The 22,266-nt window shown below is 43.6% G+C and overlaps 1 protein-coding gene across 1 annotated transcript; it reads left to right on the plus strand.

Annotated features, from left to right (window-relative positions):
• Positions 1 to 766: 766 nt before the first annotated feature.
• Positions 767 to 22,266, plus strand: top2a (DNA topoisomerase II alpha). The gene is made up of 35 exons (XM_041266612.1): positions 767 to 1,034; positions 2,564 to 2,710; positions 3,547 to 3,637; positions 3,772 to 3,835; positions 4,605 to 4,750; positions 5,320 to 5,417; positions 5,527 to 5,739; positions 5,874 to 6,047; positions 6,449 to 6,550; positions 7,294 to 7,431; positions 8,400 to 8,538; positions 9,194 to 9,351; positions 9,605 to 9,730; positions 10,047 to 10,157; positions 10,652 to 10,757; positions 11,058 to 11,167; positions 11,430 to 11,522; positions 11,866 to 11,980; positions 12,506 to 12,627; positions 13,710 to 13,858; positions 14,492 to 14,723; positions 14,958 to 15,092; positions 15,662 to 15,862; positions 16,442 to 16,637; positions 16,858 to 16,949; positions 17,400 to 17,537; positions 17,872 to 17,955; positions 18,433 to 18,624; positions 18,793 to 18,934; positions 19,495 to 19,641; positions 20,015 to 20,174; positions 20,518 to 20,585; positions 20,860 to 21,003; positions 21,213 to 21,472; positions 21,879 to 22,266. The coding sequence occupies exons 1-35, from the start codon at positions 1,011 to 1,013 to the stop codon at positions 22,014 to 22,016; spliced, it is 4,755 nt and encodes a 1,584-aa protein (XP_041122546.1). The 5' UTR covers positions 767 to 1,010; the 3' UTR covers positions 22,017 to 22,266.

Genomic DNA, 22,266 nt, shown 5'->3' on the forward strand with positions numbered 1-22,266 from the left:
AGAGAGACAGGGTTGCAGTAAGACTCCCAGTGCAGAGCAGTTTGAGCCAAGTTTGTAATATTACTTTGACATTGAAATATATGTGGTAAATGAAAGTGAAATCAAGCCAATATCAATAGCGAGTGAGAGCCAAAACATACATCACTGTCTCATTGGCTTGTAATTGAAATCGTTCCTTTGCTTCCAGTGCATTCAGTTCAGGGTTTAGCGGTATTGGACAATTGTCGCCATCTACCGGAGGAATGCCACATTGCACATGTAAACAGGGTAACCAAAACTGTATTTTTCAACAAAGTTCATATTTAGAGTTTGTTTGTTCACAATTATGTTTTGTATTTATAAGAATACCAATAATTCCAGTATATTTTATTTTAATTTTGGTAAATATTAAACATAACCGTGTAATGTATATCGCTTGTCGTTTACCGTAGCAGAACGAATAATATACAATCGGTTACAGCAGAGAAGCCCACAGACTTCGCGTGTTTTTCTTCATCTGTGTATTAGTGTACTTTTATTAACCAAATCGGTCTGGCAAAACGATTTTATATATATAAAAAAGGGGAAAAAATCAAACCAACATTCTCTGTTTGCTAACCAATCACAATATCAGTAAATATGGTTTTCTATTATGTGATTGGCTGAGAGACAATACAGGCAAATGGATAAACGGCGCTCTTTACACGCTGATTGGACATTCCAGATAGCGATTCGCCCGCCTTAGCTTGTGATTGGTAGTCGGTTCTGGCGGGCTGGGGAGAGGTTTTTACAGGCTGGCGCGCTTGTCTTTGTGGAAGAGTCGCGTTTACTTCAGCGAGGTTTCGGCGGTTTAAATTGTACTTGTGTTATTTTTTTTTTTGCTGCGGATTTCACCGAGTAATAGCAGTTCAAGTTACATATTTAATCGATCCCGTCGTTTGCTTGTTACGGTGTAGCTTTCAAATCCTCTTTGTTATTTTTCTTTACAGTTATTTTTTTCAGTTAGTGGCGGGCAATTTAAAAACATAAAAATGGCAACCGGCGAACCACTGAAGGTAAGAAAATTATAACAGTCATACTGTACAATATCTTACTACAATGTTTTGTCCGCCGGCTCGTTTTCATTGTCTGTGAACATTGTCACATTGTCTGTGACTAAAGCCAGAATGTCGAAACTCAGTACTATTGACAATGAAAATGTTTATATAATGTTTATATATATATATATATATATATATATATATATATATATATATATATATATGTGTGTGTGTGTGTGTGGTGTGTGTGTGTGTGTGTGTGTGTGTGATAAATCTTATAGAAATATATAATCTTGATACAAATATGATTAGAAATTCACCAAGTAAAACTTGACTCTTGATACTTTTATTAATAACATTTCTCCAGAATTGTACTAAAACCATTGAAATATATCCAGAATGTGTGTTCGTTTTTTTTTTTTTTTAAATAGGGAGAAATATTTTGGACACCAGAACCGGTGTATGCGTTAGTTGCAAAGCTTCGTTTAAATTTGGTCTTCTCTGTAGTTCGTTTCCAGCATTTTCTTTCAGTATATATATTCGCCCTGACCCGAGTGTATGAAAGTATATTATTAATTCGTGTGATCTTTCCCCAGCTCGCTGTCGTTCAGCTCAGATTTTTTTACTCCGCTCTGAGTTTGCAGTTTTTCTAGACAGTCTTAGTTTCCGCCGTTGTTTAAATGCGTTTGTTTTTTTCCGCCGGCATTGTGGGTGGGTTGTGTTGGCCGGTTTCCTGACTTGCCTATAATATTATCTACTTGCTGAACCTCACTGATTCCCCGGTATTTTATTAAAACCAACAGCTTATTAGTGCGAACACGTTTTAATACATTGCTACTGCGCCGCCGTAGTGTTGTCACTCTGCTGTTGTAATGTAGAAGAGGTCGTCCTGTGTTTTTAATACAGGCAGATCATATTGAAGTTTGTCTTCAATGAAGTACTGTACTCAAATCACACGGATAAGGTAACGGGGTTTAGTGTGCTGTGCGGATTTCTGCTGTCGAGCGCCACCGTGTGGCGTTTGTGCGTCATATTTCATTAGTCCAATCTTCCGAAAAGTGAAGTGCATTTAAAGAGTTTATTCAGCAATGTAGTTCCGAGCTAAATGAAATATTCTGTGGTTCAAACGTCTGAGTGTGGTGTTATTTTTTTAAATGTGTAAGATGCCGCTCTGTGTATTTGTTTGTGGTCTTGTCTGTAATAAGAATTAGTTGCCAAGTATAAAAACAGTCCGGTCCAACCGAGGGGATTGTTTTTTGGTTTTATGGTGCTGACAGATAATTCATCCGATCTGATTAGAATCGGTCGATTGAATGGGACGTTATCAAGGATCCGAAACGTTTGTCTGCTTGACTTTATAGTTTTCACCAGTTGCTTCAATTACATTTATTTAATTTCTTTTGGTATTCCTTCATTGACTACTAGTGATTTAATAATGTGTGTGTGTTTTTTTTGTATTTTTAAATAGAATTTGCACAGTTTAGTGTTTAAGATGTGCTGTAGCTTAACCCACTGACTGACTGTTCCCACGTGTTCCTCGGCAGGCGTTGTGTGAGAACAAGGCCATGGAGAAGGTGAAGAAAGATGGCAATCGCCTCTCGGTGGAAAGGATCTATCAGAAGAAGACCCAGCTGGAGCACATCCTGCTCCGTCCCGACACCTACATTGGGTCAGTGGAGCACGTCACTCAGGTGAGCTTTCACCTGTCTGTCTAGAGAGCAGGGGGGTGGAGCACGTCACTCGGGTGAGCTTTCGCCTGTCTGTCTAGAGAGCTGGGGGGTGGAGCATGTCACTCTGGTGAGCTTTCACCTGTCTGTCTAGAGAGCTGGGGGGTGGAGCATGTCACTCGGGTGAGCTTTCACCTGTCTGTCTAGAGAGCTGGGGGGTGGAGCACGTCACTCGGGTGAGCTTTCACCTGTCTGTCTAGAGAGCTGGGGGGTGGAGCATGTCACTCGGGTGAGCTTTCACCTGTCTGTCTAGAGAGCAGGGGGGTGGAGCACGTCACTCTGGTGAGCTTTCACCTGTCTGTCTAGAGAGCTGGGGGGTGGAGCATGTCACTCTGGTGAGCTTTCACCTGTCTGTCTAGAGAGCTGGGGGGTGGAGCATGTCACTCAGGTGAGCAGGGGGGTCCAGTCACGGTCCTGGAGGGCTGTTTCACAGAGTTTAACAGCGGATACAGTCAATCAATCAGTCTTTATTTTATATATATAAAAAAATGCCTAAACACACACCATCCTGTTGTGGATGACAGCAAAGGAGAGGGTACAATTGAAGTGTGCCAGGACTGTCGAGTTACTGCACATACCGAGACAGAAAAAAACAAAATAACCAAAAACAATCATTTCATACCATATATAAAAAATGAAAGCCCTGGGGGAAAAAATGATTTACATAAAACTGAAATAGCTATAAAAAAATAAAAAAAATGCAATGAAAACCAAAAAACAGAAGCTCCCATTATGATGTAAAGGTGAAGCAATGATTCATTCTCTCCTCGTTTGTTTGCTGTGCTCCCTCCTCTCTCCAGCAACTGTGGGTGTTCGATGAGGAGCTGGGCATGAATTGCAGAGACGTGACCTACGTTCCTGGCTTGTACAAAATCTTTGACGAAATCCTAGGTGAGTCTGTGGAAAATATAGAATGTGTGTGTGTCTGTCTGCATGTGCGATTATTTTAAAGTTTTTTTTTGTTGTTCAATGGTTCCCTTTCTCTTGTGTTCTATTTTTTTAAATGTGTAATTTTTTTTTTTCAGTGAACGCCGCTGATAACAAGCAGAGGGATAAAAACATGTCCTGCATCAAAATCAATATCGACCCGTGAGTGTCCTGTTCACCTATAGCTTATCCAGCGGTGTGTCAGACGTCAGTCCTCAAGGGCCGCAGAGTCTTCTGCTTTTCATTCCGACATCAGCTCTCAATTAACACTGTTGGTCTAATTCTTTGTTCAGTTGGACATGTTTCATATTTTTTCAAGGTTTTGTACAATTCAAAAATGCACTTGATTCAAGGTACGCGACCTATACAACACTTTGAGGCCTGGAGAGAAGTGTTAGTTGTCCAATATATCAAATAATTCGACCAATTAACTAACTGAGAGCTAGGGGTGGAACGAAAGCCAGAAGTCACTGCGGCCCTCCAGGAACAGAGTTTCACACCCCTGACTTAAACTCGCAACTCAGGCAAAACTATAAGAAACAAAGTCAGGCAGACTACAGCTGCAACGCTGGGGCCGCTGGGGCCACTCGGGCACATAGTAAAACCTGCAATGGAATCTGCCATGTAGTATGCAGAGAAGCCCTCCACTTTTTTTAAATGAACGACCGAAACGCATGTTTGTGTGTACAGCATTTATTGGCACATGGATCAGAAGTATTGAACCCTGCAGAATAGTGATATAATATTTACACACTCCTAGCCTTTGGCTATAGTCTGACAGTGCGAGTGTTTAACCCTTTGGGTCCTGTACGACTGTCTACCACCCGTTGGGTCCTGTACGATTCTGTTTATTGTGATTGTGGTTATGAGGACCCTGTGTGTGGCTGCTCTGGTTTACTGGTTCACCCCTCCCCTCGTTCCCTATCCGCAGGGAGAACAACACCATCAGCGTGTGGAACAACGGGAAGGGAATCCCGGTGGTGGAGCACAAGGTTGAGAAGGTCTTTGTTCCGGCGCTTATCTTCGGGCAGCTTTTAACATCCAGCAACTACGATGATGAGCAGAAGAAAGTCACAGGTGAGAGAGAGCCTCCGTTTCATCATTGATTTATTTACAAATCTGGGGTTACATTGTTGATTAAAAAGGTTTTGGTAGGTAGGAGAGAGAGAGAGAGAGAGAGAGAGAGAGAGTGTCTATGTCTGTGTATTATATATAAGGCAGCTAGCTCTTTGAGCTAATATATAAATGTATATATGAGAATCGATTAGTTGTTTCTTGTATAGTGTATGTTGTGCTGAAACACAAAGCGAAAAACAAAAAATTATAGAAAGCAATTGAAAAATAGTAAATTATGAAATACCCCTTTAAATTGCGTACATTAAAATGTGACAGAAGGTACATCAAAGAAATAGTATAAAATCGGATGATACATTTTCCATATATAAAATCTGCTTAACAAAAAAACTCAAGTGAAGCTCATTTTATTTTTAATATTGTAATAAGAGATATGCATGACACACATTTGGGTCTGGTTACTAACTTAAATTGGGTTTAATTTTAATTTGTTTTTAAGATGACAAGAAATGTAAATAGTGTGCCTGGTCTTGCACTCTCTCTCTCTCTCTCTCTCTCTCTCTCTCTACCAGGCGGGAGGAATGGTTATGGTGCCAAGCTGTGTAACATCTTCAGCACCAAGTTCACCGTGGAGACGGCGTGCCGGGAATTCAAGAAGACTTTCAAACAGGTGGGAACCAGCTGCTGCTTTTAACCAGTGGATACAGGGATGGGAATGAGCTTTGAGGCGGCTGGAGCCCCGAAAGGCGGCGTATCAAATATGATTTGTTGTGTTGCAGAGCTGGTACGAGAACATGGCTCGAGCCGGTGAGTCGAAGATCCGGCCCTTCGAGGGTGAGGACTTCACCTGCATCACGTTCCAGCCTGACCTGCCCAAATTCAAGATGGAGACGCTGGACCGGGACACTGTGGCGCTCATGTCCAGGAGAGCCTACGACATCGCGGGAGCGTCCAAGGGGGTCAAAGTGTTCCTGAATGGGAAGAAGCTGCCTGTGAGTACTAGACTGTGTTGAATTAGCTGGCTCTCAGATCCCCAGTACAGCACTGAGTTCTCTACACTAGACTGTATTGAATTAGCTGGCTGTCAGATCCCAAGTACAGTTCTAAGAGGTTCCGTGTGTTCTAGGTTTCGGGGTTTCGCAGCTACGTGGACCTGTACGTGAAGGACAAGCTGGATGAGACGGGGTCCCCCCTGAAGGTGGTCCACGAAGTGGTGAACGATCGCTGGGAGGTGTGCCTGACTATGAGTGAGAAGGGGTTTCAGCAAATCAGCTTCGTCAACAGCATCGCCACCACCAAGGTACTGCAGACACTGCCGGGCTGTCACGATTCAACACCTATCACGATATACAGGAGGCGATACCATACGTATCGTGATGCATGTGATGGGCTGCTTGTGTGAAGCGCAATAAGATCAAACAATCATTTAATAATGGACTAGTTTGTTAGAAGACAGAAAGCGAATGGCCAAAAAGAGCATGTATTCTTAGCAGCTGCAAGAGACGCTTCATTCGAGAAATGCTTTGTGAACTACAGAGGGCGCAGCTGTGATCTTGTTTCACGATACATGCGACTGTCCTGATTGGCTACTTGTTCTGTATGATGCATAATAAGGTTACCATGTTAGGGGTGAACCTCTCTCCTCTGTCGTCCTCTCCTTTCACCTTCCTCTGTCCTCCTGTCTCCTCTCTCCTCTGACAGGGCGGAAGGCACGTGGACTACGTGGCCGACCAGATCGTCACGAAACTCATCGAGGTCGTGAAGAAGAAAAACAAAGCTGGCGTGGCTGTCAAGCCCTTTCAGGTACGGAGCGGTGAGGGTAACTTTGGGGGGGGGTGCAGAGGTGTCCATTCAGTATCTGTGTTCCCCAGAATTTTGCATTAATATCTTGCAATGCAGCACGACTGAGCGTGTCTCGTTGTGTGACATCTCCACCTCCTCAAGGCGTGTAGTGAGACACGAGGTGAAGCCAAGTTCCTAAAACCACCTGAGAAGTGATATATATAAATTATACACACACTCTAGTACTTTACTGCGATTTGTACAACTGCAACAAGGTTACTTCAAATTAAAACAATCGATCAAAACGGGCTTGGATGTAACGTGGGGCTTGTCTTGAGTGGAAGCTCGCAGCCCATTGAAATGAATTGGACCTTAACATGGTGCAATACAGATTTGAGACCCTGCACAGCTGAATTGCCACCACGTGGAAAGCTTGTCTACTTTCTTTTTGTTGCTTCTCAATGCATGTACACCGCTGTGTAATATTGTTGCTTTTTACCCATTATGTGCGGGCTACTTTCGTAGTGGGAGCATTTTTAACTGGCACGTACCTGCCTGCGTTCATTTTATCTCAACCTGTACTGTTACGGTAACTTTCTCCCGTTTTGTTAACGCTGAAAGTTAACTCTAAATGTAGCGTTTCGACTGGCGTCACCACAGCTTGTAATTTCTGTTTTGAATTTGGTACTTTGAGTTCAGATCAGCAGGGCAGTGCGGTGCTCAAGCTCATGCGGTTTCGTTTTGTTTTTCTCTCCTCCTGCCAGGTTAAGAACCACATGTGGGTGTTTGTGAACAGCCTGATTGAGAACCCGACCTTCGACTCCCAGACCAAGGAGAACATGACCCTGCAGCACAAGAGCTTCGGCTCTAGCTGTACCATGAGCGACAAGTTCATCAAGGCGGTGAGGGAGCGAAGGGGGTGGGGGAGATGCTCCCAGCTAACTTAATAATAATAATAATAATAAACACCGGGGCGTCTTGCGAGACAGGCATCACAAGCAATGTCCTGCGTTCTACAGGTTGGCATGTGCTGTTAGATGGGGTGACTATCTGCACTTCTCATCCAGTTCTTTATACTAGACTGTATTGAATTAGCTGGCTGTCAGATCCCCAGTACAGCAATGAGTTCTCTATACTAGACTATATTGAATTTTTATATATATATATATATATAATATATATATATATATATATATATATATATATATTATATGCACTGCATAACAAGGATGCGGTATGCAAAACATTGGAAAATTAACAAGCAGAAGAATGAATCTGCATTGCAAAGCTCAATTGCATCTACCACTTAATAATAAAAAATTAAAAAAAAAAAGGTCCACTAGACACAGCCCTGTAAATGTTGGAACACAAGCCTGTATTAAGGTAGGCTTGCAGTACATTAAAATCAAACATTTTTTTAAATTATAAGTAATATGTATCGTCTTTATTAACACGTATTGTATTTATTAAAAAATAACCAGCAATGAACCTTCATTGCAAAATAACTGGATGAAATACTGTGTTAATATGAAAAAAATGCAACCCTGTAAATATCGAGAAATTAGTTCATACTGTTGGCCCACAACACACTCAAAAATGCTTAACTGTTCTTAAGTGACAGTAAAATCAATACAAGTACCAGTTTTATCACAGCCTCAAAGTAAAAGTGACTAATTTTTATAACATGTACATTGATAAATAAGAACACTGGAAAAGGAGCAAAATACGAATATTCATTGCATGACGGAAATGCAAGGAACAGTTAATACAAAAACAAAAAAACATATTTCCCAGCAGCCCTGGCGCCTATTAGAGACCGGCAAGTATTTGAGTGTTTTTATTTAAGTTTGTTATTTTGTCCTTTGCTCAGGCAAACTCATGTGGCATCGTGGAGAGCGTGATGAACTGGGTGAAGTTCAAAGCCCAGTCTCAGCTCAATAAGAAGTGTTCGTCTGTGAAGCACACCAAAATCAAGGGGGTCCCCAAACTAGACGACGCCAACGATGCTGGTAGGGAACCCCACTGTCCCTCTCTGCTCCTCAGACAATGCAGCAGGAGAAAGGGGGTCTTGGTAAAACATGATGTGTCCCAGACAGATTTAATGATGTAGGAATGCTAAAAGAAACCCATTCTTTTTGTCTTTCTCAGTGTCTTGAAGTTTCTTTTTGTATTGGCACCATTGTTTTCTAGTTACAGATGATAGATTTAATAATGACTAAATATTCTTTTTTTTTTACGTTAAGGGCAGTGCATGTGTTTGTTTAGACTCTAGGATTTAATGTCTTGTGTATACGCAGTACAGTGTACACAAGACGTGAAATATACAGCACACTCCTTTTTATAAGGTGACCCCTTATACCACAAAACCAGTTTTGAAGTGGCTGTGGCTCCCAATATCCCCATAGTGCCAGTACACTTTTGTTCTCATAAGACGCAAGCCAAAAGGTATGGTCTTGTTCCTGTGGCTCCTGACTACAGTTTCATAAAGGAGGGGCACTGTATATGAAAGTTTCACCCCCGATAACCAAATCAATAAATGTGTGTATATGTAATATATATTAGTTTGACTTTACATGTTTTTTTTTTTTTTTTAATTAAAAAAAAGTTCAGTTTATTTTTAGACTTCTAAATCGTGACATTTAACATGTCTGTGTTTGTGTGCAGGAGGGAAGAACTCCAGCGGCTGCACCCTCATCCTCACAGAGGGAGACTCGGCCAAGACCCTGGCTGTGTCCGGCCTCGGAGTGGTGGGGAGAGACCGCTACGGGGTGTTCCCGCTGCGGGGCAAGATCCTGAACGTGCGGGAGGCAACACACAAGCAGGTGGGGCGGAAATCAAGCGAGATTGCATTGAATTATCTGGATCTCAGATCCCCAATACAGCACTGAGTTCTCTATACTAGACTGATGAATTAGCTGGCTCTCGGATCCCCAGTGCAGCTCAAATGACTTTAACTGTTAATTTATAGCATCATTAGCCATGTGAAGCTTAACGCTACCTTTTTAAAATAAGAATAAGATGTTGTTTAGTTTACTTTGTGTTTTTTTAAACTTACTTTTTTTTTGATCTCTGCAGATTATGGAAAATGCTGAGATCAACAACATCATCAAGATCATGGGTCTGCAGTACAAGAAGAACTACGCTGAGCCGGACTCCCTGAAAACACTGCGCTACGGAAAGATCATGATCATGACAGATCAGGTGAGCAGCACAGACAGGGCTGTGGCCACACGCTGCCGTCACAATACAATGCCTATCACAATATGCAGGTCACGCAGATATTTGTTTCACGATACCGGTGATAGGCTACTTGTGGGATACATAGTACGGCTAAATGATCATTTTGTTAAGTTATGGAGAGTGTGTAATCATAACTGGTGTAAAACATGCTTATTGTTCTACTGTGGAGCCGTGGTGTTGAGCTGTTGGTCAAACGATTATATATGAATCCTTATACCTCAACTCGCAAGCTTTTTGTTGACTAGTTTTACATTGTTAATGTTTCGTATTCTCTCAGGATCAGGATGGCTCTCATATCAAGGGGCTGCTGATCAACTTCATCCATCACAACTGGCCGTCTCTGCTGCGCCACAACTTCCTGGAGGAGTTCATCACCCCCATCATCAAGGTGAGAGGGCTGCTAGGCATGACTACATTCTCCCTGCTTGCACTGTAAAAAATAAATAAATAAAATATTTATATATGTGTGTGTATATAATTAGAGAGCCTCCCCAAGACACCCCAGTTGTTACAGTGCTTGTACTTGCACTGACTGCTCCATACCTACTGCTCTTAATTGAAACTACTTCTTACTGTATTTTTGTAATTGCTTTATTTTAAATCATTCTCATCCATTTATCATACTTACTACATGTTCTTAATGGACTTTTACTCGTATAGCCAATACTTTTACTGTAAGTTAACTGCTCAGCCGAATCCGCTCTTGCATGTAATTATTTACTGTATTCTCTAATTTTGCTCTTATTTTGAATTTGATCTTATTTTCTACTGATTTTATTGTACCTTAAGTAAAAAAAAATGACGTTAACGGTTTTAAGTCAATATGTTGAATCAGACATGTGTTTTAAGCTTCTGATTTTGACTTTTTTTTTTTTTTTGCAGGTTTCCAAACAAAAGCAGGAGATACCCTTCTACAGCATCCCAGAGTTCGAGGAGTGGAAAAACTGTCAGGAGAGTACCAAATCCTGGAAAATAAAGTACTACAAAGGTTTGTCATGAAGCCCTGTGTGATAGCGCGGCCCTTTCAAGACCATTCAGACTTGAATGAACTGTGAGTGTTGTTACTCTGCACTTTTCTGCAACGCTCAACTTGAAGTTTTTGCAGTATAAAATCTATATAAGCTGATATTATCCACTACAGGTTACCTGCTGTCCCTGATCTTGTGTGGGCTGTAAATCAGCTTGAATCTTACACAGCATCCAATTCTGTATTTAATTTTAATTATACTCGCTGCTCCCTGTCCTCTCCTGTCCCTCCCTGACTCGTTGCTCCCTGTCTCCCCTGCAGGTCTGGGCACGAGCACATCTAAAGAGGCGAAGGAATATTTTGCTGACATGGAAAGGCATCGGATTGCCTTCAGATACACCGGCCCTGAGGATGATGCTGCGATTAGCCTGGTGAGGAGCTGCACTGAATCAGTGTGACATAGTGTCCCACACTAACAGCACATCGGAGTGTAATAAAGCACAGAGAGGCATGGTAAAGCATAGGGAAGCATTGTAAAGCACAGAGAGGTGTGGTAAAGCATATAAATAAACAAACCCTAGTAATAACTGAGGAAAGCAAGGCAGAAACTAACAAATCTACTGTGCAAATGTAACTTTTTTGAACTTCTTTATAAGGGATCCCTGTTCTAAAGTGTTCATTGTTATCATTCAGGCCTTTAGCAAAAAGCAGGTAGACGACAGGAAGGAGTGGCTGACCTCCTTCATGGAAGGAAGGAGACAGAGAAGACTTCACGGGCTGCCGGAGGTGACCAGAGATTCTCAAACAGGGACCCCCTTAATGCCGTTGCCACGGTTACGAGAACCCACACAGCACTTTAATACTGTCATTGCTTTTTAATGTATTTTTTAAAAAAGTCAAGCTAGTTTTCTGTATGAAACACTCTGATACAAAGACATTTCAGATGGCTGCATCCATTCAATATCAGTTTGTTTAATTTAGTTAAACATTAGCTACATAATATATTTATTGATTAAAATGTATGTGTTCTACACGTAGGCCTTTTGTCTTGCTCAGCTTGTCAGACGTTGTCTGTTACCAGACCGTAGCTATTGGTATTTCAATATTTAGCTCCCTCTGTCCCTCCCAGGATTATCTGTACGGGAAAGCCACCAAACACCTGACCTACAACGACTTTATTAACAAGGAGCTGGTTCTTTTCTCCAACTCGGACAACGAGCGCTCTATTCCTTCAGTGGTCGACGGTAAGTGAGCAGAGCAGCACCCAGTACGAAAGGCTCATCACTGCTGTGCTTTATAAACGGGACTCTCTGATTTCCAGTGCCTTTCCTGACTGGGAAAGGTGTTTGTAGCAGGGTCGCAGCAAGAAAGAGACTGTGAGGCAAAGAAGCTGCAGTTTAATCGCACGTTTTAAAAAACCAAAGACACAAAAGGGGAACAAGGGTCAATATTTTCAACAAGATTTCAACAAAACACAACAAAAACTGTCCAGGGTGTTTTTAAACTATATTGCAACACACAGATTAAAAAAAAACACACACTCTTCCTACTCCCTGTCCCAGACAGAGGATTTCTGGGTCTTTTTGTGCAAGTGACCACTCTCCAATTATCTCCAGTCTGCACTATCTGGAGAGGGGCCACACCTGTGCTTGCTGGCAGAGACATTAACCCTATCCCTGCCAATGTTGATAGTAAAAATTGATTTAATTTACAGGATTTTTTTTCTGTGAAACTAAATGGGCTTTTAAATATTTTATTTTTATTTTCAGGCTTGAAACCGGGTCAGAGGAAAGTTCTGTTCACCTGCTTCAAACGAAATGACAAACGGGAGGTAAAAGTGGCTCAGCTGGCCGGTTCTGTTGCAGAGATGTCCGCCTATCACCACGGTGAGGTATGCAGGACTTTTTTGTTGATGATTCTGATTAATACCGTGTTCCCACCAAGGGTGTGAATTTACAGCTACAGCTTCATAAAGTCCAATGCAACCTGCTGAATAATGTTAACACATTGAACTACATTCCACATTGTAGTTTCTCATACTTCAGGAAATCAATGACCATTTGAAATAATTTGACATTTTGAAATCTAAGATGAAATGCTTCCGGACTTTTGCAATACATTTTGGGAGTTTCTTTTGATTACATGACAAATAAAATATCTAAATTATGTTCATATACTGTAAAGCCATAAATATTTGTGACCGCAATATTTGGCGAATCACATCCATAAAAGCTGTTTTCCTCCAAAAAAGTGGCCGACCTTTTGCAATATATATGAAAAATGTATTGTTAGTGGAATTTGATATTCATGCCAAAAATATATATTTTTATCATACTCAGAATGCACAATAAAAGGCTTGCAAATATTTATGGCTTTACAGTGAGAGAGAAATTATATATGTGTGTGTGTGTGTATATATAAATTTCTGTCGTAAAATTCTAGGTAATAAAGTGGCTAGAGCTGTAGGTCTTAATAGATATTGTACCCTATTGTTTTTTTTATGGTTTTTCATATTTTAACATTTACTGTTTCGAACGGCAGAATCCTTTTCTCTATTTCATTTAAAGATTTTATTTATTTGACCGATTTGAATACAGTTTGTTTTTAACGCTGGCTAAGTGTGACAACATCCAATCTACAAAATGAATAAAACAGCTGTGTAAAGCAGATGTGTTGTACTTGATGGGGGGGGGGGGTCAAAATGAGATATAGTTTGATTGTACTGGACATTGCTGACTAAAGAGAGCTGGGTTTAGTGTTTTCAGTGCTAAGACTCCCATTGTGTTGCAGTTAGGTCCACCCTGGTTTCACTAGGAGTTTAATAAGACACACCTGAGTGTGTTACCTGTACACTGAGGCTCATCAAGCTCATAATAAAACCTGTCAAGGTGGAAACTGCTCTGCAATAGTCTTGTTTCCATACCTGCTAGGCTAGTTTCATGCCCAGCCTCGTTTTCTCCCCCTTCCCCCAAGGTGTCTCTCATGATGACCATCGTTAACTTGGCTCAGAATTTCGTCGGCAGCAACAACTTGAACCTGCTGCAGCCTGTGGGGCAGTTTGGCACCAGGCTGCACGGTGGCAAAGACGCGGCCAGCCCCCGATACATCTTCACCCTGCTCAGGTCAGTCTGCACGTGATGAGCGATTCAGTTAATACCGATGGAGATTTCTATCATTGATTATTCTAATAACGTCATTCTTAGGAGGGGAAAAAATATTCCTTATGAGTTTTTTATTTTTATTTCTATTTAAAAACTATGATAACAATAACTTTTTTTGAAGTAACAGCTGCTTGGGTTTGTGTGGATTGCTGTTCTCTACAGAGTAAGAAAAGCAGTGAACCTCACAAACACTCGGTGACCGAGAGAGCTCATTAAACGCGTTCAGGGGTGGAAACAAGACTCCCATTGCATAGCAGTTTCATCCCATTCCTAGGTTTTATTATAAGCTTGATCTTCCACAAAGTGTAGGTAACTGGGCCTGGTGGGGTCTTGTGAGACTCGTAGTAAAACCAGGAATGGGTCAAACCGCTATGTAATGGGAGTCTTATTTCCCTTTCCTGTAAATTTGCATGTTTTAAACACAAGATCGATTCCCCAGCTACTGTAAAAAAAAAAAAAAAACCTGCAGATATGCCGTTGCGCTCTTTTTCAAACCCTTTGCCAGCCTGTGAGTGGCACACCTGCATCTCTGGTGCAGTATGTAAACAGCCTCTGTACGGTACTTGACCCCTGTGCTCTGCTCTGCTCCCCCAGCCCCCTGGCCAGGCTGCTGTTCCCCGCTGTCGATGACAACCTGCTGAAGAACACATACGACGACAACCAGAAGGTGGAGCCAGAGTGGTACATCCCTATCATCCCTACCGTGCTGCTCAACGGGGCGCAGGGCATCGGCACGGGCTGGGCCTGCTACATCCCCAACTTCGACGTGCGCGAGGTTGTCAACAACGTGAGGCGCATGCTGGACGGGGACGAGCCACTGCCCATGGTGAGTCACCGGGGCGGACACACAGAGACGCACGTGCATTTTTTTTTTTTTTAAAACACGAGTGATTTCCAGAGGCCTTATTGTTGCTTTAACTCGCAACGTGGAGTTAAGCCCATTGGGTTTTCATCACACCCCCCCAAAAAAGCTCTCGTAAAATCATACAATTGCTTAGTGCAATGGCTACTTTTGAATCTTTTTTTTTTTTTTTTTTTTTTTTTTCCTTTTGTTTCAAAGCTCCCCAGCTACAAGACATTCAAGGGTACCATACAGGAGCTGGGTCCCAACCAGTACCTCATCAGTGGAGAAATCTCTGTGCTGGACTCCACCAGCATTGAGATCTCTGAGCTGCCAGCCAAGACGTGGACTCAGGTGAGGAGCAAGCAAGACACACATGCCCACACATTAACTGACACACACACACACACACACACACACACACACACAAGTTTTTCCCTGTGCGGCTTTCAAAACACAAAACCTTTTTACAATTTGTAAAATAATCTCCTGTACCAGGAAAAGGAAAGATTCAGGATTGTGATTGGGGCGGGGGGGATCTGTATATATGTGTGACTGCAGCGCGAATGTAGGGGTAGGTAGAAACATGACATGTAAAAGGAAAATGTGAACCTAAAACAGTGTGTAGTAACAGCGTAGATATTTTAAATCGGTGTCGTGTGTAGAACAAACACAGCAGAGTTCAGAAGGAAAAAAACTTTTTTTGTTTACTCGCACTGTAATATGTGGTAAGTTTAATATGCTGAGTGTATCGTGTTGTAACAGAAATTATTTCCAAAGTGCACGAGATCTTGCAATCATAATAACAAGGCGCCTTACACAGAGAATTTTAACTTTAACCCCACTAGTTTTGGTCATGTGTTTAAGTTGTCTGTATCTGTCTGTCTGTGTTGCTGATCCTGCCCCCTTTGTCTCGATTTAAGACCTACAAGGAGCAGGTTCTGGAGCCCATGCTGAACGGCACAGAGAAGACCCAGCCCCTCATCACAGACTACAAGGAGTACCACACAGACACCACGGTCCGCTTCGTGGTCAAGATGACGGAGGAAAAGCTGGCTGAGGCAGAGGCTGCCGGACTGCACAAGGTCTTCAAGCTGCAGACCACTCTCACCTGCAACTCCATGGTAAAAACACATTGAAAAATGAACTAGGTTTCCAAATCTGTGGTAAAAAAAAATAAAATAAAGGGCTTAGGTCGGCCAGGGTGCCCTTGGCTCACCATGCACCAGCAGCAGCGACCCCAGTGGTCTGGCCGGACGCCTGCAGACTTGCCTGTAAGCTGCCCAGGGCTGCGTTGTCCTCCGACACTGTAGCTCAGAGGTGGCTATATGGCGAGTCTGCAGTGTGTAAAGAAGCGGTCGGCTGACGGCACTGTTCGTCTTCGCGCTCCCGAGTCAGCGCAGGGTTGGTAGCAGTGAGCTGAGCCTAAGAATAATTGGATATTCTAAATTGGGAGAAAATAATAAAAATAATTGACTACTAAATTTAAGAAAAAAAAAATACTTCCTCCCTTCCTCCTCCTTTCCTCACTACTGTCCCTTCCTCACCTCTCCCTCTTCTCTCTGTCCCCCTCTTTCTCCCTTTTCTCTCTCCCTCCTTCTCATCTCCCTCTGTCTTCTTCATCTTTCTCCCTTTTCTCCTCTTCCACATCTCTCATGGCTGACTGTCTTTTTCCCTGCCTCCCTGTCCCCCCCACCTCCCAGGTGATGTTTGACCACGTGGGCTGCATGAAGAAGTACGAGACGGTGCAGGACATCCTGAAGGAGTTCTTCGATCTGCGGATGAAATACTACGACCTGCGCAAGGGCTGGCTGCTCGGCATGCTGGGAGCAGAGAGTGCCAGGTTCACCAACCAGGCACGCTTCATACTGGAGAAGATTGAGGGCACCCTGGTCATTGGTGAGGGAGCAGGAGAGGAGAGGCTGCACTGTGTGTGTATTATATAGAGAGTTACAAAAGTTTTAAGAACCACTATGATTTGGATTTTGTAGTTCAGGGTAATTCCAGCGGGGGTGGGGTCTGCTATTTATTTATTGTTACTAACTGGGGGTCAAAAAGAGGAAAAAAGAAAGCTGAAATGTTCCTGTGTTAAATTCCATCCTGTGTCTCTGCCCTGCAGAGAACAAGCCGAAGAAGGAGCTGATCCGGATGCTGCAGGAGATGGGCTACGACTCGGACCCTGTGAAGGCCTGGAAAGAGGCTCAGGAAAAGGTGGGGACCCTTCACTCCAAAACATTCCCCTCTTCTCTCTTCCATCCAAAAGTCTGCTATTATACTACAAGAAACCACAAGTACAGTTTACAAGGATGAAAATAAGACTCCTCTAGCACAGCCCCATTTCCAGGTTTTACTACGAGCTTGGATCAGCATCAATATATAGGTAACAAGCTCAGGCGAGTCTTATTAACCTCCTAGAAAACCAGAAGTGGATCAAACTGCAATGCAATTGGAGGTTTATTTCCATCCCTGGTTTAGAACTACTCAAAAAAAAAAAATAAACCTTTTTTGATTTGAAGTTGTGGATCTGATTAACACTTCAGAATAGCAGTCTGACTCTCTGTCACTCTCACCTCCTGCTTGCTATCTCTCTCTCTCTCTCTCTCTCTCTCTCTCTCTCTCTCTTAATGACTGACTGTCTCGTGGAGAATGACTGACTGTCAGAGCGTGGAGGAGGAGGAGGTAGAGGAAAATGACGAGGCCTCAGCCTCCGGCCCGGATTATAACTATCTGCTCAACATGCCCATGTGGTACCTGACCAAGGAGAAGAAAGAGGAGCTGTGCAAGCAGAGAGACGCCAAGGTGAGTGTGTGGGGTGGGGTGGGGTGGGGAGTGGGGCAGTGTGTGCACAGTGGCTGCCTGGTCCGATGGTTAAAGAAAAGGGCTTGTAACCAGGAGGTCCCCGGTTCAAATCTTGGCTTTCTTATTGACTCATGCACTCTATTTGGGGTCTGTCTGCTGAGTGCCTGCATTCCCACTGAGCGGGCAGCGTGGCTTCAGGATAGCAGGTCAGCAGACTGTGGCTAGTCTGAGCTGTGCCTGGATGAGGTTTTCAGCATGGACTCCCAGGGTTATGGCAGACTGGATCGATTGCATTGGATTGCTGTTGAACCTGTGTTCCTTTACCTCCATGTAGCTGACTGAGCTGAACACCCTGAAGCGGAAGAGCCCGTCGGACCTGTGGAAGGAGGATCTGGCTGCTTTTGTAGAGGAGCTGGAGGTACACTGTGCAAGGAAACTCACACTGAAGACATTACACACACTACAACCTTAAACCTGTTTGCTTTACAAAATAGGGGAGTGAGATTTTATGTAGATCACCTAGTGCTTCATTTTGAAATACTATAAGAAGCTTCAATTCAATGAAAATCTTTGAGCCAAAGCAGGGATGAAAATAAGACTCCTATTGCATAGCAGCTTCACTCGTTCCAGGTCTTACTAGGTGCTTGTTTAACCCCAGTTTATAGGTAACAAGCTCAGGTGTGTCTTGTTAAACGCGAAGCAAGACCAGGAATAGATAAAACTGCTATGCAGTGGGAGTCATATTTCCATTCCTGTAACGTTCTTCTGGGCGTTTCATCCATAACTGTTAATCGCTCAGTAGTGTTAAGTTTAGAAAGCACGAAAGGAAATTAATGGCAAGCAGTTCCACTGGAAGTCTTTCTCAGTGTGCTGAGTGTCTGTGTGTTCTGGGCAGTGCGTGGAGGCGAAGGAGCGTGACGAGGCTGCTGCGGGAATCAAGCCAGTGAAGGGGAAGGCGGGCAAGCCCAAAGCCGTGAAGCTGATCCAGCAGGAAACCATGCCCTCCCCCCAGGGCCGCAGGGTGGTGCCCCGGGTCACCACCGCCATGAAGGCAGATGCCTCCAAGAAGATAAAGAAGAGGGTCAAGGTGGGTTAATTCAAAACTTTTGGCCACAGATGTAGTTTGAATATATTTTGCGGGTAACCTGTGTAACCGTAGGTGCGCCAGCTTGTTTGTCACCGATGTCGGTTCAAGTGTGTGTTTTGCTGATAGCCTATGTAATGTGAAGTGTGCTGGCTGGCTTGTTTGCATCAGGTGGAGGACGGGGTGGTGATGAAGATGGAGTTTGAGGAGTCTGGTGGCGGAGACAACACTGCGCAGATCTCTCCAGAGAGGGGAGAGAGTCTGGCTTCCAGACTGACCAAGAAGAGCAAGAAGGAGACGGGAGCGCAAGGAGGTAACCTGCATGCTGTTTACAACAAAGATAATCAATGCAGTATTGTAATGGGGATGATAACTCAGAATGGAAAATAATGAAAATCCTGTTAAGGCAATGGTTTTGCTGGAAAAGTGAATTTGTTTAATCTGAAGATTTGTTTTTTTATTGATAGGGTATTTTTGTTTTAGTGGTTTTGAAGTTACATCTTGAATTAACATACTGCTTTTTATTTATAGGATATTAAGTTAAACAAATGGAGACACGCTTTACCCAATGTTTTTTTACTTGAGTGATTTAATCCTTACGCAAGGATGGTAATAAGACTCCTACTGCATAGCAGCTTCACCCATTCCAGGTTTTAATACAAGCTTGATTAGCCCCAGTGTATAGGCATCAAGCTCAGGTGTGTGTCATTAAACCCACAATGAAACCAGGAATGGATCAAACTGCTGTGCAATGGGAGTCTTGTTTCCATCGATACTCCAGGTTGCTTGGTGATTTATGTGCAGCACTCCCCAGTCTCCTCTCCACTGCACAGCCCTGCAGTAATAACTGTTGTCCCTGTTTATTTCTCCCAGGTGCGAAGGCTAAGAAGCAGACAATGCTGCCTTTCAAGCCAGTGAAGAAGGAGAAGAGGAACCCCTGGTCCGATTCCTCGGGGTCTGAGCCAGAGCTCAGCGACAGCGAGGTGGCTCCCAGGGAGAGTGTTCAGCGCCGCGCCGCAGGTGGGCGGAGGGGATTGAAGACACAATGCTAACCCTTCAAACGCCTGTGTGTTAGTCGTGTTATACATAGTGGTGGTGCAAGACCCCTGTACGATAAGGTTGATTGTTTAAAAGTAAACTCTACCCCTGTAGTACGTGACCAAAACAATCAACCGCATCAAAGGCCTGCAGATTCAAGTTTTGGCTGCAGAAGTTAGCCATTTAACACAAGTGCTCCTTTTGAAAAACAGCAAGCTATGTAAATGTAGTAAGAAATGACTCCGCCTACATGCCTTCAGTGGGATGTTAGACAGTTTAGGCTCTTAACACCCAAAAAAGCCAAGAAGTTTCCTTTTTGATGCATCTTCTGATCCCTCTCCCTCTCCTCTCTCAGCCACCAAGACTAAACTCACCATTGATTCCAGCAGCGAGGATGAGTTTGAAGACTGGAGTAAAACAAAGAGCAGCAGGAAGGACGAGGAATCTGATCATGCAGAGAGTGAAGGCTTGTACCCTGCCCCTGACTCTGCTTCCGACACAGCGCCCAAGCCCAAGTGAGTCGCAGTTTCATTCCAGAATTCTTTATTCATTCTTCAAGCAAGAAATAACCATTACAGGGAAGGAACTGCCATTGCATAACGCTCTCACCCATTCCAGCTTTTAATCAGTGCTTGATTAGCCACAGTGCATATAGTAAGACACACTGTGGCTAATCAAGCTTGTATTAAAACCTGGAATGGGTGAAACTGCTACGCAATAGGAGTTTTAATGGCATCGCTGCAATGAGACAAGTCCTACTGCCCTTCGAAGCAACAGCAGACAGCAGCGGTACAGCTCTTCATTGATATACGCAGTCTTGTGAGCGACTATTAAAATGCGTAGTTTCATTTCTTGCAGGAAGAAGCAGAAAGAGGTGGTGGTGAAGGAGAAGGCTGCCCCCATGCCTGACAGTGTAGACCTGACCTGTAAGTGAAAAGATGTGCTGGTTTATAAAATATGTGAGAGTGCTCTATCTGGTGGGCCTGTATAGTGACAGCTGTGTGTGTGTGGATGTCTTTCAGCCTGTGGTGTTGTCTGCATGCCGGGCTACCTGTATGTTATCACCCCAGTATGGTACAGCCTTTGCTGTGTGTGTCTGTATAGAATCTCTTGTGCTGTGCACATTTGAGTCTGTATATTAACTATGCTGTGTGTGAGCGCCTGTATATTCACACCTGTGATGTGGCTTGTTCTCTGCAGCTCAAGACAGTGAGGGGGAGGTGGTGCAGAGCAAGCCCTCAGCCCCCCCAGCCAAGCCGGCAGCACAGAAAGGGAAAGCTGCTGGCAAGAAGGCCCTCGGCAAGAAGCCCACCTCCAGCACCACCGCCAAGAGGAAGGGCTCCGGTGAGCTAGTTGAACACTGCACTTCTGAAGTGTTCCCTTGTATCTATGTGCTAGGGTTATACACTTCTATTGGAAGAATCTTCATATCAGCAAGGCTGTGTGGTTTTGAGCTGAAGTGCTGCAGGTTCATCCAGTGTTTTGGTAATTATGGCAGACTCATGGTTTTTGCCACACACTATTTTGTTTAATTTATTTTCCCTTCCCTGCAGATGACAAGCAGCCTTCCATCCTGGATGCTCTCACTAAACCCAAGGCTACCGCTCCCAAAACTAGTAAGAGTGCAGCGCCAGGACCCTCCAGCGATTCTGACTCCGTGCCAAAACCCAGCAAGAAGACCAGTGCCGCGGCTAAGAAACCCACCGGCGGCCCTGTGAAACCCAAAGCCCCGCGCAAGAGGAAGAGCTCAGAGTCCGAGGAGTCCGACTGCGACCTCATGTCTCGTCTCAAAGGCAAGCAGGCAGCAAAAAAGGTCAGTGTGCTGCATGGAGGAGGGAGCGCAGGATCAGCTAGCAGGGGTTGTAAAGAGGTTGCAAATGACCCTTGCCTGCGGAGAACTTGAGCCGTATAATCAGCCTGTGCAGCTCTAAATCCCAGCCTTGTATTCCAAGATGAAACGAGAAGTGTTTGGTATATTGTTTCAACGCGCGCATTGGCGGAAATGTCTGCTGTGTGTCTGTCTTCCCTGTCCTTTTATTGACAGAGCTGGAGAGCTACACTAAAGTAATAATCATGTTTATCAGAGTACTTTGATAAATATTCAATTAAACTCTCAAGTGGCAATAATAATTCACAATGATATACAAAGGTGAAAAAAAGCCTTCAGGTCTCTTGATTCTTTAATGTGCGTGTTTTGTTTTTTCTAACCCTCTCTGTAGAAAGCGAAGTGGGAAGATGACGAGAGTTTTACAGTGGATTCGGATAGCGAGACTGTGGCTCCTCGCAGCCGACCCGGCCGGGCCAAGAAAGCGGTCCAGTACGTTGCAGACGATTCGGACTCTGACTTCGGGTTTTAAAGAGGCTGTCGGCACTGGTACTAGTCCAGCCCGTCAAGTTGTTTTAACCCACACAAGAGTTTACCCCAAATACGCAGCTGTGAGAATCACAAGCCCAGGATCCTAAATCTACACCCATACAAAATCCAGCGGCGTTTCCTTAACTGTTTTACCGCCTGCTTATTGAGTTCATATGAGGGAGAGGTGGGCAGATCATGAAGAAAATTAACCTGGAAAAGGTTTAATATAGTTTAACGTTTTTCCTGATTTT

The sequence above is a fragment of the Polyodon spathula genome, chromosome 12 (genome assembly GCF_017654505.1).
Source record: "Polyodon spathula isolate WHYD16114869_AA chromosome 12, ASM1765450v1, whole genome shotgun sequence".
NCBI classification, from domain to species: domain Eukaryota; kingdom Metazoa; phylum Chordata; class Actinopteri; order Acipenseriformes; family Polyodontidae; genus Polyodon; species Polyodon spathula.

Excerpts from the sequence above, each read along its gene's own strand:
- top2a (XM_041266612.1), top strand. The coding sequence starts at position 1,011 with ATGGCAACCGGCGAACCACTGAAG. Across the intron at positions 10,158-10,651 it reads TCATCACCCCCATCATCAAG|GTTTCCAAACAAAAGCAGGA; the intron begins GTGAGAGGGCTG and ends TTTTTTTTGCAG. Across the intron at positions 11,523-11,865 it reads GACTTCACGGGCTGCCGGAG|GATTATCTGTACGGGAAAGC; the intron begins GTGACCAGAGAT and ends TGTCCCTCCCAG.